This window comes from Ambystoma mexicanum, chromosome 1p (assembly GCF_040938575.1).
Source record: "Ambystoma mexicanum isolate Mex_15411 chromosome 1p, UKY_AmexF1_1, whole genome shotgun sequence".
Classification (NCBI taxonomy): domain Eukaryota; kingdom Metazoa; phylum Chordata; class Amphibia; order Caudata; family Ambystomatidae; genus Ambystoma; species Ambystoma mexicanum.
Window position 1 is genome coordinate 1,050,001,957 of NC_090921.1, and position 15,473 is coordinate 1,050,017,429.

At 45.4% G+C, this 15,473-nt stretch overlaps 1 protein-coding gene across 1 annotated transcript in view; it reads right to left on the reverse strand.

The window, feature by feature from the left end:
- SLC9A5 (solute carrier family 9 member A5) overlaps positions 1-15,473 on the reverse strand; it is a 1,894,848-nt gene that overhangs the window by 589,500 nt on the left and 1,289,875 nt on the right. The window contains exon 8 of the mRNA XM_069604452.1: positions 2,868-2,957. Within this exon, the coding sequence (XP_069460553.1) occupies positions 2,868-2,957 (90 nt within the window). The remainder of the gene's footprint in view (positions 1-2,867; positions 2,958-15,473) is intronic.

The window sequence follows — 15,473 nt, forward strand, 5'->3', positions numbered from 1 at the left end:
CCGGACCGCCAAACTTGTAATGAGGCCCAAGGACTCACTTGCTCCACAAACTGGTTCCATCTCCATGTGTTAAAATCATGGCAAAAATGGCTTTGGACACAAAATAACGCTGTAAAAAGGCAGTGGTTTTGCCGCCGCAACCCATGTAAAGGATGCGAGGGACACCCCCGCAACCCTCGCTCCCATTAAATGGTGTAATGGGATACACCTTTAACGGGTCAAACCACAGCATTTTTGCTGCAATTTTTTGTACTGGCGACATTTTTGCCGCGATTTTATCACTGCACAAACTTCCCTCCTTCCTCCTGCTGGTCTCTTGGTCGTCCTCCACCTTCACCTCTGACCTCACTTGAGAAAAATCTCTTCCTGTGTCCTAGCCCCAGCTGAGGTTTCCCTCCCCATGTGTTGATCGGACATTTTCCCTACCCAATGTGGCTCGGTTTTCCTTTTACATGGTGTGCATGTTCAGGGGAAAGTCTTAAAAGGGGGGCTAAGCCCCACCCACTTGCTACATGCGTGCTCGCCATGTACTAAACATGGCAACATGGGAAATTCAGTATTATAGTTTGTGTTCTGGCTTTACTTCCGAGGACAGTCTCTGTAAGTTTGGGGAGTGGAGCTTCTTTCCCTCCAAGCCCCTGATGGTATATGGGGGGACTGCTTCTTTCTGGTACAGAGTTGGCGGTAGACTCGGCTGAACCCACGTGCTGGGTTCCCGCACTATAGAGGGGCGCAGCTGCAGCTTGTGCACTTCTCTCTCTACAGCCAGCTGCTGAGATCGGGTCGCTCCGGTGCCTTGGCTGTGCTCGGTGTTCTGTTCTGTTTGTTCGGCGTGTGAGCAGCTGATCTTTGTTTTCTGGTTTTCTCTTCTCTGTTCTCGCTCTCCTTTGGCCTGGATGTATCTGAAATCGAGAGAAACAACGGCCAAGTAAATACACCAAGAGTCAAGGACGAAGATGAGGGTTTGCAAAGACAAGCTGGAATAAAAAGGGGGAGAAACACGAACTGGGGGCCTCTTTACTGGGACTGGCATCAGGGATGGGGCTGGCTCTGGCTTCCTCCTTGCCCTACCCACCTTCCCGGGAGAGGAGTGCACAACCCCTAATGACAAGTCTTGTCACAGAACAATAGGTTCAAATGTCACTCTCATACAGTAAATAAAATTCAGGTGTCGTTTTGTCCTCCAAATTTCAGAGATTTAGATGACGTCAGTAGAAAAGAGTAACAGAGGACAAAAACACAAACTGAAGACAAAGTGAATACAATGTTAAAGTAAGATATGGTACTGCTTTTTCTGGCTAAGGGAGAGCTATGTGCTGTACAGGGCACCAAAAAGCACACCTGATACAGAGGATAGAGACCAATTTAAAAAAGTTATCTTGTGCTCACTACTGAATGGGGTGTGGCAGTCCTCCTTAATCTTCATGATATATATTGAAAGTGCTATTTAAATGAGGTTTAACACAACCAGATGGAGAACATTTTGTTGGGCCCTTGGATCGCAGCACATTGTCTGAAGTCATATGACCACATTGAAAGTTTCCCTACCTGCTCACAGACGAATATCCTCTTGCTGAAGGAAGTTCCCCCAACTAAGACAGGAATGTGAACCTTTGGGCAGGGTGAGCTTGTACCACTGTGCTGTGGCAGTAAATGTGTGCAGAGCAAGTACTGTAGCAAGTGCTAGCCCCATTATCTACAGTGGAGATCAAGGAAACATGAGAACCAAGACCAATATGGGGGTCATTACAAGTTTGGAGGCAGCCATGGCGCTATTAGCGCCATGGCTGCCTCCAAACCCAGGTCCGGGTCTAGTCTGGTTGAATGGGGACTTACTGGGACATTCCGACCTGTGCGGACCCGGTAAATCCCCATTCAACCAACCATTCCCCATTCCCATTTGAGCCCCTATAGGGCTCAATGGGAATGGGGAAGGCGCTAATTACGGGCCCGCAAATAGCGGGCCCGTTATTAGCGCCCTGGTCCCTTAGCGGGACCCGCAAAGGACGTGTGTTTAGACCACCTCGGAATTGGGCGGTAAGGGTTTACGTCACCGGGTTCCTTACCAGTGACCCTTAACCCTTACCGCCCAAATGAGAATGTGGCCCTATATCTCAAAAAATCGCAATCTTTTTTTGCACGATTTATCTGTGGTTTTCAAAGAGCACCCTCGAAATACCACAACAAAGGTAGCATGAGAAGGGGGTAGACTATATAAAGGCTCACAACTTCATTAGTTCAGATGCATTCCACAAGAACAGCAACAGGTGAAACTGATACTCACAGGAAAAACATTCCTTAACATTCACCATGAACTGCATGGGCCTAAAACCAAAATAAAGAATCCTAAATAAGCCAACTGTTAATAAAATATGTAATTGCGAACAATCCCGAACCTCGCAGTCTACTGTACCAAAACAGCGCAGATATATTTTCAGTCTGTTCAACAAGCCCAACAAAAACGTGAAAGAGTTGAAATTTAAAAGAAAAAATGGTTGCAACCTGCTGATAGCAATTCATCTGTTGGAGGAAGGCAAGATGACTGATTATAATTTAAGAACAATTCCTTAAACCTGCATAAAGAGATTAAATTCCAATCTAGACTTAGTGCTTACTTAGGTCAAATGGATGTATTTGTCTCCTAGGAAGACAGTCAAAAGTTATCATTCTTAATGACAAACATTTACAGATCACAGCAACCACATCCTCATTCACATTTAGCCTATGAAAACGGTTTCAGGCACACTAGCCATCTAAGTAGTGTGTATCATATAAAGAAACAATGCTTCTGTGTAGAAAACAAAACCAGGGTTCAACATAAAACAGGATATGAATGTTTCATTTTGCGTATCTAAAAAGGTACTTACATGCTCATTTAGTTCTTCATTTAGTGTGGGCTTGTGATGTACACTACGCTTCACCTTCAACCACTTAACAAGAGGTTTAATGGTCAATCCCTTTAATGTTAAAAACGTGCAGCTTAGTTCACAAGAAACTTAAACCTCTTTAAATTTGACTTGAACATAAACAGGAAAAAGATCTGATATTTTGTAGCTGAGAACACAGTGCTGGCTCTTGAACTTTTAAAATGTTTACATTTTAATAGCTGAAAATGCTGATTTCTATTCAGTTCCAAGCAGGTCAAGAAAACAAGTTCTTTCTATGTACATATTTGTATGTTATGTTATGTTATTTTGCATTTAAGTTCTATGCTAAATTCACATTTACGATTCTTAGTTCAGGTTGCAGGTTAAACTTCATATACAATAATATGCAATTTGTAAACTTTGGACATTCTCTAACAAGTTGTCAAGAGGCAATGCAAACAAAACAAGAAGATGAGCTAGAGCTCAGACAATGTGGCAAGGTTTAGGCTGGGCGATATGGCTGGGGTCACGATGAAGGCTGGGTAGCACTACCTGCTACTTGATGTAGACCCTAGAGGAGATACAGGAGGGGTCCTCCAGGCCCCCAGGCCCAACACAAGTCTATTTATAATTCAGCACCTCCTGAGAACTGTAAAATAACCTCAGAACAGGGGTAAATAAATGGTGTGGGCTGTTATCGGGTCGAGATACCTCACAGTATCTTTTAAGTGGACCAGTTAATTCAATAGCAATACTTACATTGGTCGGAGGGTGCAAGCATGGTTAAAGCCAATGGCCTAAGCCCAAGACCATACAAAATACAATGTAAATGTAAGGCTATACTCCATGCGCTCCTTAACTCCCAAGAAGATTAAACAGGAACCATGTGTTAGTAGGTTGATTGTTTGTACCACAGAATGTCCAAATCTCTACTCATAAATAAGTAAACACAAACCGCTCAAATCACATCAATGTTTTTATAATCATTAAACAAACAATGCCGACATGTATCCACAAGGTCCTCATCAGGGCTTCATGCTTAGTCCGAGGATGGCAGTCCATTTAATTTATGGGTTCATCAGTCGAGCTGGAAAGTGTTAAATACATTTGTCTTGAAGATTCTGTTAAAACCTGTTGGTCTCTGGTTATGTCCCAATGCCCTAAATATTTCAACTCCTCATGCTATTCTGTAGCTCCATGGCTCTCTTTCATCAAAAAGAATCCCAAGCAGAAAAGGGGCCACAATCAAGATCCAAGGGATCAGATTAGTTACAAGAAAGACAATGTCAGCCAACGGGAAGAAGTACAAGCTTTGCTGACATGATAAGCAACAGCAACCCGTAGCTCAACCGTCAACTTTAATGTCACCATCATGGAGAGCATGTGCCCAACATTCCCGGGAATTCACAGAACCACTAAGAAGTTTGCCACTTCATCGCCTTGACCCTTCTCCTTTGTCCCATTTCACATTCCCATACTGAAGATACCATATTACAAGTTCCTGGTGTCTCATGGGTTTAGTCTACATCAAGATCCACCAGACTTCGTGCCCCCTTAAGGAGCTTGCACAGGAAACCTTGTTTAAGTGTTCTGTCAGCAGAACAGTGCAGAGTGGTGAAGAGCACAGCTTTGAAGGACCTTTCAAAAATCATGTATCCAATCACTGCACTCAGCCTCTGCAGTCCCACACCTACACAGGGTTCAGACTCATGAGGATTCGATAGGTGGGTCCATGCTGATACATGAGCAGCTTACAGGGGTGCCACTAGTGGATGCAAGAAGGAAGATTTCTTCAGCTTATAAAAATGCTGAGCAAGCATATGAGAAGAGCAAATCAAAAGAGGTGATGGCTGGAAGGTTTAGAATTCATATTAACCTCTGGCATTGCTCTTGGCAACCCTCCAGACCACCGTTCTTCGCCTGCAAAGCCATTACAAAAGGGGAAAGACCATATGCAAATCAAGCTGGGTCCCACCCCAAAAGTGGCAGCCCACCCCAAACTGGTAGGTCACATCCCTTTTGCACGAGACCACAAGCTTCCCCCACATGTTTCAACCTTGTTCGGCCTCATTAGTGAGGAGTAGTTTGCATCTCTAAGCCCAGCAGGCACGTGACCCATGTATGACAAGAGAGCAAGACGGAGGGAGGCTGTGAAGAAATTGTACAGTCTTACAGACGTGTGAGGAAGAAGAAAGTGGAAGGTGGGAGAGGGGAACACAAAAAGCAGGTAGTGAAAATCAAAGTGGATAGTAATAATAATAATTGGTTATTTATAACCCGCTTAATACCCTTTGGTTTCTAAGCGTGGACCTAGGGATCGAACCTGTGTTACTCCGCATTGCCTTGCTTCCAAGGCAAGCACGTTGCCCCTGGGCTAGCCTGCCGAGAGTAAAAAGACTTGAGGAAGGGAATAGTTGAAGGAGGTAGTGGAAAATAGTGCAGAGAGTTGGAATACTCAGAGAGGGGAATAGAGAGTCAAGGTAGCAAGTAGTGGAAAGACACAAGAAGGAGGAAGAGAGGGGAGTGAGGACAGGTGAGGAGTAAGAGGAGAATGCAAGAGCGCATATGGGCGAGAAAACACAATCACCCAGGAGAGATAATGAGAGGTCAAGGCAGCCCAATAGATGCAGGGCATCAAAGAGGAGAAAAGAAGATAGGAATATTGGCACAGGCCAAGAGGGTAAGAAAAGATGTAGAGTGTATGTGTGGAAGGGATGTCTAACCACCTCATGCTAACAATAGCACGTAGAGTTGGATGCTAACATTCTGGATGTCACAACCAAATGTGCCCATACCTAGAACGATTTTGCAAACTCTGAATCAGGTGTGGCAGTACCTAATACAAGGCTGGGCCCCTCAAGTCCTACAAGTGAACCAAGATATAGAAGGAGGGCCTTTAAAAGCACCACTGTCTGGGAGTGACTTTTGCATGACTACCAGGAGGCAGTACCAAAGCAAGGAAAGACTGAAAGACTACGGTTCCCAAGCAGGCTCAAATTTCTCCTCAAGTGGTTTCTTGGAAAACTCCTAATTCACTTACCCAATCCATCCCAAACTCCTGGCCTGTTTGTGTTACAAATTAAACCTGTTAAGTTCTATCTTATGATTTCTGAGGTGTCTGTTGATCCCTTGGATGTGGCAGAGCAGAGGTACTTCAGTAACATCGAGAGAATGCTACAACTAGAAATGGATGCACTCATGCTCAATTATTTGCGCAATAATGGGGGTTGTGTGGGTGGTGATGCTGGCATAGCTACCTGCTTTGTGCTGTTATTGCAGCAGTGCTAAAACTCGCAGACATGTCATAAGTGGCAATTCCACACAAGCAAATCCTGAAGTTGGGCCAGTGTAAAAAAGAGATAAATTTAGATATTTCACTAGGACCATAACCAGTACAAATCATTTCACTGCTCCAGCACTAAAACCATTGCGCCTCATTAGAAGTTTGCCGTTCCAGAAACAAGGGTGCCTACCAGCTGGCGGTCAGGCAGCAGCAAATTATTACAGGTCCGCAGGCAACCCGTCGGTAGCACTGGCAGGGTTATCGCCGGACCCATAATGAGGCCCAGTGTCAATACCAGAAAGTGGCCAAAAATACATTCTTGGAGAGAGGTGCTGTGACTGCCTCCACACCACATACATACACCTGCTTGCTATAGGATTTCAGGCTACCTGGTGAAGTCTAGGCATGGTAGGCCACAGCAGCCTACCAGAATGCCAGTAGCAGACACTGGGGGTCATTCTGAGGTTGGAGGTAAGGGATAAACAATGCCGGTAAAGGATTACCGGCATCGCTTACCGCTCCGGGCTATTCTGACTAGCCAAACCGCTACCACCCCGGAGCAGTGAAGAGGGGAGCTAATTGAAGGGCCCTTTAGTTTAATAGTGGCCAGTAGTGAGGCCGAGCAAGACACCCAGAAACCGTCGACCTCCACAGGTGCACCCGCAGGGCTGCAGCGTGCTGAGCAGTTGATTGCCCTTGTGCGGCAGTTCGTTGAGGACAACGCACAGGCTAGGCAGGAGTGGCGGGAGAACATCACCTCTCTAGGCAGGACCATCTCGGACAACACTGCCTCCATATTATTATAATATTTGCAGAGAACACTAGCCGCCTCTGCGAGGAGGTATCAACCCTGCGCCAGGTACTAAGCTGCATAGCCGATGCAATGGAGTTAGGGCGTCTGGCAACCCAATTCGAGCAGGCGGCCACACCATCCTCGTCTAGCTCTATCCAGACGAGCCCGCTCCGCAGGTCATCATGCACCCTGCGCCGGCAAGACATGCCACCACCAGGTCCAGGGAGTGCTAATTAATAGTCTGGACAGCCTGGTGTAGGCATTAGAGACTTGATGGGACATGTGTGGGGGAGTTGTGGGGGGAGAGGGAGGGATGTGAGGATGTGTGGGGGAGTTGTGGGGGGAGTGGGAGGGTGTGTGTGGTGGAGTTGTGGGGGAGGGGAAGGGGGTGAGGGTGGTGGAGGTTTATTGCACTATTCTTTTCATTGTTACATTTAATACATTTAATACACCCGTTGTGTCAAAAGCAAGACCTGAGTGGACATTCATCACTGCGCATGTGTCATTTATTCATATACGGTGCATAGTATGCATGTACCCACACACCCAGTGGCCTTTGTCAAAATATCAGGTCACCCTCTGAAGCCATGTGTGTCAGTAATATTGTGCAATCACTGAGTGATGCACAGCACGTCCCTCCTGTGCATCGGGAACCGCAATGATGTTCAGCCACTTCTTCTTCATCCCCTTCATCATCACCAGGTGGTTGCAGTTCAATGTCAGGGGGTAGGGGCATGTTGCATCGTATACACATGTTGTGCACCATGACACATGCCATGATGATCTTGGCCACCTTCTCGTGCCTGTAGAGGAGTGCCCCACCTGACGTGCTAAGGCAGCAAAACCATGCCTTCAACAGGCCAAAGGTCTGCTCAGTGACCACACGGGTACGGGTGTGGGATCGATTGTAGTCCTCCTCATGCCTGTTCTGTGTGTTTCGGACAGGGGTGATGAGCCACGGCATCAAGGGATAACCACTGTCACCTGCATGGGAGGCATAACAAGCTATATGTCAGTCGATTGATGATGGACAGCTGTACTAGTCACACATGCCGGCAGATTATCGTTGGTCACATGCACATGTCCCTGGTTGTATGCACGCCATTTTTAGGCCCTCAATGTGTCCTGTGCCATGGAATAATGGAGTGAGTTGCATCTTCAAGATGAAACACGGTGTGCTCTGCTGTCTTGTAGCTCATGCATCGTGTACACATACAGCTGTGTTTGTGTCAATTTAGTGATGTGTTGTGTTCTGTAGGATTTCCTGATGGGGAGCGTTGCCAGTAGGCTCTGCAATGTTAGGCATTCTGCACTGATTTTTGACATGGTGACATGCAGCATTCCTGTGGTTGATCCGGGAAATCGGACACAATAATGTGTGATGATCTTTTTCCAGAATCTCCTGGGGAGTCTGTGGTAGGGATATGTATTCCGTTGTGTGCTTGAGGAGGGCATCCAGCACTTGCTTCAGGTTGCAAGCGAATAAGGGTGGTGATATGCCATGCATGTGCCCCACTGTGTACTGGTAGGTGGCTGTGGAAAGGTAGTGGAGCACCGACACTACCTTCACTAGAGGGGGATGGCGGTGCATATTTCAATGAGGCTGACAATTGTGTATCATGTCCACGATGGTGTTGATGGTGTCCCGGTCCAGACGGTACAGGGTGTGGTTGTGCTCCGGGGTTGGGTTGGAGGGACTGGCTCTGATGTTTGAGTTTGGGGGCTGCATGCGTGGTTACACTGGATGCACTGGTGGGGCATGCTGGGCCTGTCTCACCCTCCTTCTCCTGCTGCGTCTCCTCTGTGGTTGTTGGTGTTGGTGTTGTTGCTGGTGCATGCATGTCCTCAGCTGGTGTTGATGCTACTATTGGATCGATCTTGGTGTGGAAAGGGGTGTGGTGTGTGCTCCTATTGTTCAGGTCCAGACTCCATTGGCTCTACCTGTGCTGATGGTGTGCACCTGTGACAGTTGGGAACACTGCACATGGCATTTTATGGTTGGTCAGAGATGCCAGTATTTATGGCATGCCAGTATCCACTTTTTGCGCCTTCATTCTGCCGGTATTTGCATGTCCGCTTCACTGTGATGTCCTCCAGTTTATGGTATGCCGCTATTGCCAGTATGATGGCCCGCGTGCCCGCACCCATGCCTGTGGACTGGGCGTGCGGGGCAGTTCAGAGGAATCATCCTGAACGGGCACCCATACCTCATCCTGTGCCGCCTCCACAGCCTGGGGTGCTGTGGCTGCCACCGCCCCAGCCAAACTTGACTCCTCCAAGTGTGGTTCCTTGGCTGATTCCTCTGGCTGGCCAATGGGTGTTTGTGCTTCCGCATCTACGGCCCTTGGCAACACCGGTGCACTGGCAACCTGGGGTGTCTTCACTGGTGTTGCACGGCGGCCCTTGGGTTGGCCCTTAGAGGTGGACGGCTGGTTGGCCTCATCCCGGGACCTCTTCCGGAGTGTGGTTTTCGTGGGGGTTAGTTCCTGGGCATCGCTGTCATGGTCAGAGCCTGTAGGGGTCGAAGAGAGGGACGGCATGAGTGATGTTTTGATAGGCATCGTACATACATTTGTACAATTGATCATCCACACAATCCAGGGTAATAGGCATTTGAGTTTGAATGATCACGTTGTTTGCTACATGGGTGGGTTATGCAGGCATACCTCGGGGTCACTCATGTTGGCCAAGACCTATGCTATGTGACATGCATATTTGTTGGGGCCTGCATGCTGTGTGACTTATGGCATTTGCATTTTGTGTGGTATGTGTCAGGTATGGCATTGCCTTGCTGCAGGCATCTGCATGTGTCTGTGATAAGTCTGGCTACTTTGCTGGGAGTGTGTGTTGGGCCATGGCTTGCCTTTTTGGACAGACATATTGGTTGACTTTCATCAGACTCTGCATTACAGTGTTTTCTTAGGACACTCACCTCCATTGGCCGATTTTGTGGCGCCACACTCCATTTCACCGACACCTTCGATCCCCTCCATGCCAATCATGCTGATGCAGATGTCCTCCCATGGGGTCAGCTTGATGGGGGAGCTGGCACCTCTGCCTGTTGTCATTGCCTGGTTCCTACTGACGGAGAGTATGTTCCTTACACTGAGCCGCAAGTCGTCCCAGCGCTTACGGCAGTCTTTTGTGGTGCATGGGGTGTTTCCAACTGCACTCACTTTCTGTGCCACAAGTGCCCAGATCTTTTTTCTTTATGATGGCCTCCCTCTTTATGCTGTTGGCGAAAGACAATCTCAGCATGTTCCTGCAGTGTCCCGTCTAGCATCTCCAACTCGTCCTCGTTGAAGCGCTCCTTGCACTGGCGGGCAGCACCCTTCTTAAGGGCCTTGGGCATTGTGGTGTGTTGGATGAAGGTTTCCTAACAAACAGCAGAGTCCCACAGGTCCTGTGTGCTGAGTATGACAATGGATTGTGTTTTTAAAGATGGCCACCGTGCTCCTTCCCGTTCCTGTGCGATGAAGCTACTTCCGGTTTCGCTTATTTACGGTGACCGTAGCGGTCACCGCTAATGGCGCATTGGTTCATGCCGGTAGTGCTATCTGTGCTATGCATGATGCCGCTAAGGTCATTTTTCGTGCCTTTAACGGCATGGCGGTAATGCCCTTACCGACATGGCGCAAAGCTTGTGCCTACGAAGTCATAATAGCCCTCTATTAGTGGGCTATTGACTACACAGACATGCTATTTGCGCCATGCCGGTAAGGACCGTTACTTACCTCCAACCTCGGAATGACCCCCACTGTCAGGAAGAAGCTGTGGTGTCCCACACAGGCTCAGGCATTGCTGTTTATCCAGGCCAGAGAAGTCAAGGCTGGACACTGTTGTGTTAACTGAGCATGATTGAAGCCAGTCAAGATGTGTAAATTGGGCATAATAGAAACTGGCAATGAAAAGCTAAGGGGGCACAATGTCAATCGATATCTGGACATAATGTAGTAAACATGTAATGATCTGCTAAGTGACTATACCGGTAACTGACCATAGAGTGCCAAGTAGGCATGATGTTATGTAATAAAGGAACATAGTGTAAAGGTGTAACGATAAGCGAGTATACTTTAAAACGGCGATATGCTGATCCAAACTGACAATGGGCTAATGCCAACTGACAAAGATGAAGTAGCTGACACGGACACACACACATATATTCAAGAAAAACAAAGAATAATATAGATCTGTCCTAAAGTTGGTGCCTTATGTTGCATTGCCACTTTGAGTACCATTTTCCAGAGCTAATTCTGTTTATTCAAACTTTGAGTTTAGGGCATGTAGCCAGACAGAGATAAAGTCAATTATATTAAATCCAAAACCAATTCACATATTAGTCCTTACAAATGCATAATGTAGTATTCATTCAATAACCATAAGGACTTAGCACATGCTAAAGAGCACTATATTAAGAACATACATTGTGAGCAATTTCATATAATGAACCATTCTCTGACAAAAATTACAATATACTTGCTCTAGCATACTCAAAATAAGGAAACACCTAGGGGCTCATGTTCAATACAGCCGAAACGTGAACGCAAGGCTTAAACGCCTTAAGTAAGGCTTTAACACCTTGCATTCACGCTACAGCTCATTTTTAATTATTAGGATGGTGAAGAGGAGGGGCGAAAACAAATTCCCTTATCACTGCTCCCTTCCTCTATGCCATACAAATGCTCCATCATCTGCACTGGCATGGATGTTCATGCAAGTGCACATGCTGGAGATCTCTATGGGGTCCGCTTGCTTTATGCACCAGCATAAATCAGGCAGATTGCATAGAGATCCATTCTACACGCTCAGGGATCCTGTACAATTACAATGAAACCTTGCACGACATGCTCACGTGAACACTGATTACCAAGGATGCATGGTAAGCCGTGTTTACAATTGAAATTAAACCCCAATTGTAATTGTGAGTGCTGCATGCCATGCGAATATGGCAAGCAGCGCTCACAATGAAAGGAGGGAAAGCAGGTCATCTGGATGAAAATATGCTCCTGAAAAAATGCATTTCTTTTACAATTGTTCTTTAAAGCAACACTCATTTTGATGAGTCACCTGACATTTTACACCCTCCCCACCGTGATTTCGAACATTGCTCATCAGTGACTATTCTTTGTCACAGTAAACCGGCTCTTTTCAATTCGGCTATAAAAAATATATTTTATTTAGTTCCTTGCTCTAAACAACTTTGTGAAACAATGGGAGTTACGCACTGCTTACACCTTTGAGTCAAACATGTCATTGTTGAGCTTTGGCAGATGTTCAAATCAATCTGACGTTGAATACATAAACGACCAATTACTTCCTAACATGCTATATTATTGCTACATTCTTTTTTGTAATCCAACTCTTTCAAAGGTTCAGACATACAAATGAAAAACATAGACAGTCACTATTCCGAAGGTTGTGTAAAATGCGTAATACCTTGCTAGAAACCTTGCCAACCTAACAGCAAATGTAACATTATTGCTATCGGCTCCAAAAAATATGTGTGCACCACAGACAAGTTACAACCCCTCCACCCCTCACCCCCCGAAGATATACAGTCATTGCCAAATTCACACTCAAAAGCTTCAAATCCTCATCAAGTGCTTGTTCATAAAATATCCTGACAATGTAGGTTAAGTCGGAATTGTGTGTGGTTTTTTTACTCGCCGCCCCAAATGGTATCTACGTTCATGAATATGATGCCTATGAAGCCTTTACATATTGAATCTTGGAATACACTGAGGCAGACCTGGGCGAATGAATTGAACTGTGACATCTCATCCAAAGATTGGGACTATTTACTAAGGGCAGTGTTTAAATCCAAATTAGATCTGAGCCTGAGGTTTATCCAACAAAAGATTCTAGGACGACTTTCATGGACACCTGCGTTAATGCATACATTGGGGCTGTCAGACACGATCAATGTTGGGCTTGTGATAGAGAAATGGGCACCTTGTTATGTATGCTTTTGGAACTGTTTCAGGGTTCGAGATTTCTGGGGGAAGGTGCTGCATAGGCTAGTTGTAGTACTAAATATAACGTTCCCTAGGATCCTATTCAAGTTATTTTGTTGTCATACAGGGGGAGATCTGAGATTGCTAAGAGGCATGAACAAAGCATTAATAGAGCGCTGGTGATAGCAGCAAAGCAGATATTGAAAGTTTCAAACACTAGTATTGGTTGACGGAGCTGCAGGTCCCGTCCAGTTTTAAAAAGGTTATGCTGTTGAATCAGGACTGGGAGGATCTTTACTTGGAGTTGTGGGCGCCTTTTGATGATTTACATGGCAGACCTTTGTAAGTTTATTCCATAAATCAGATCAATCCTATCAATGACATCCCGCCAATACAATTAGGTTTCTGTGTTGCGCTAAGCTGCACTATAGTTAGGGGGCTAAGGGAGGCCTGTGTGGTGTTGTGTGAGTGATGAGCATGGGTGTGTTTGTCTGATGTGTGTTTTGACTTTTGTTGAATGCTGGTTGTTCTATTTTGGGATGGTTCTTTTTTTCTGTTGCATAATATATGTTATTAAACATTTTGGATATGATTTAGGAAATTATTAGATGTATGTTGATGGGATGATGGCCCTCATTACGACCCTGGCGGAAAGGGTTTTACGCCAGCGTAATGCATGGCGTACCTTTCCGCCTTACTACGAGTTCCCGTAGCGCCATGGTGGTTTTTTCGCCTGGTTTTTCCGGGACCTGTTGTTAATTACGCCACCGTAATTTACGGTGGCGTAGTTAACACCTTCCCCACTCCCATTATACCCTATGGGGCAAAAATGGGAATGGGGAAGGGTAAATGGGGATTGGGGACTTACCGCCCCGCCAAGGTCGGAATGGGGCGGTAAGTCCGCCAACCCCCATGGCGGAGATGGCAGCTCTGCGCCATGGACCATGGTGCAAATTGCACCATGGTCCTCTGCCAGGGTCGTAATGAGGGCCGATGAGTTTTAAAAACATGATGTATTGTATCCCAGTTGTTGAACTCTGTTCTACTTTTCTTATTGAAAAAACATATAAAGAGTAAAAAGAAAGTTCAGAAATACACATGAAGGAATGTTGGTCACATGATATTGAGAGGGTTATTACTGATGAGTACTGGAGTGACATACTGAGGGTGAATTTACATTTGGGAGCAGACATGGGTTTGCGTTTGATTCGACAGAAGATCATTGGAAGGCTATATTGGACACTGGTTAAGATGTTTAAATTGGGTCTTCAATCTTGTGATTTATGCTGGTGCTGTGACATTGGTAGAGGCACCCTGTTACATTAACTGTGGGAATGTCCGAGAGTGCAATTGTATTGGCGGGATGTCATTGATAGGATTGATCTGATTTATGGAATAAACTTGCAAAGGTCTGCAGCTAATATAGTTCTATTGTCACATAAAAATAGATGTGTGCGTTCTAGAAAATGTACTTATTGGATTGATAGGGCAGTGATGGTAGCAATTAAATTAATTCTCAGAATTTGGAAAAAGAGGAAAAAGCCTAATGTCGAGGAGTGGTTAACGGAGTTGCATATCTATCACAGAATGATAAGGTTTCATTGGAAAATAAAGATAAAGGTGAGGAATACATAAAGTTATGGGGCCCATTTTTGGCTCTTTATGATTAATGTGACAGTGGAGCTGATCTGGTGGATATGTCATCTGAGGAGGAAAGGGGGATAAGGCAGAGGTCATGGTGTTTTTTTTTCTCTTCGCCTCACTTGTGTTGTCTTTTGTGTTGTTCTGCGTATATTTGTCAGTTTGCTGTTATGTTTCGCAGGATAACGCTATTATGACAGATTGAAGATGTATGATGCTTATATTGTTCTGTAAATTAAGTTGTGACGCTTTACTGTGAGACATTTTTTACTTTATTGGTAGTTGTTGTTGTTCATTGCAAACTTAATAAAGTGTTTAAAAAAAAAAAATACACCTAAAAAAATGAAAATACCCCGACCTTCGTCAGAGACTTTTTCTATTTCATTTACCAATTACCATTTTTGGTGCAGTTTAATTCTGTACCCACTATATCAGAGAGCCATCATTGTTCTGCCCCTCTCAACATGGTATTCTCCCGAGGTCCACAAGATGCCAAATTCCAAACAATGCTATATTGGCCAGACATGAAATGGCAACAGTGTAAGATAAATATAGCTTTATGGCTACTACTAGATACATTTAATTTTAATGGAAACTGTTTTCTCTGCTGAATCTTTGTCTTTTGAAATATCCCAGATGCTATGTGGACACCAAAGAAAATACGTATGCTCTCATAGTGCCAGGTGCCATCAATTGCATCCCTCTGCTAAAAGGGATGTCACCCACCCCAAGCCTGCCAGTTCCTTTACTGATGCCAAGAATTTGGGACATTGTATTGCGTTATCAAACTTGGTGATTCCAAAGATCGCAGAAGATGGAATTCTTTTAGTTGCTTTTTATTTGCGTTTTTATGTTTTCCTCCCACCAAGAGCGAAAGACCTTTGATCTCTAAGCCACATGTTGAGTGGGCACGCATGATGTTTTCAAATCACTGT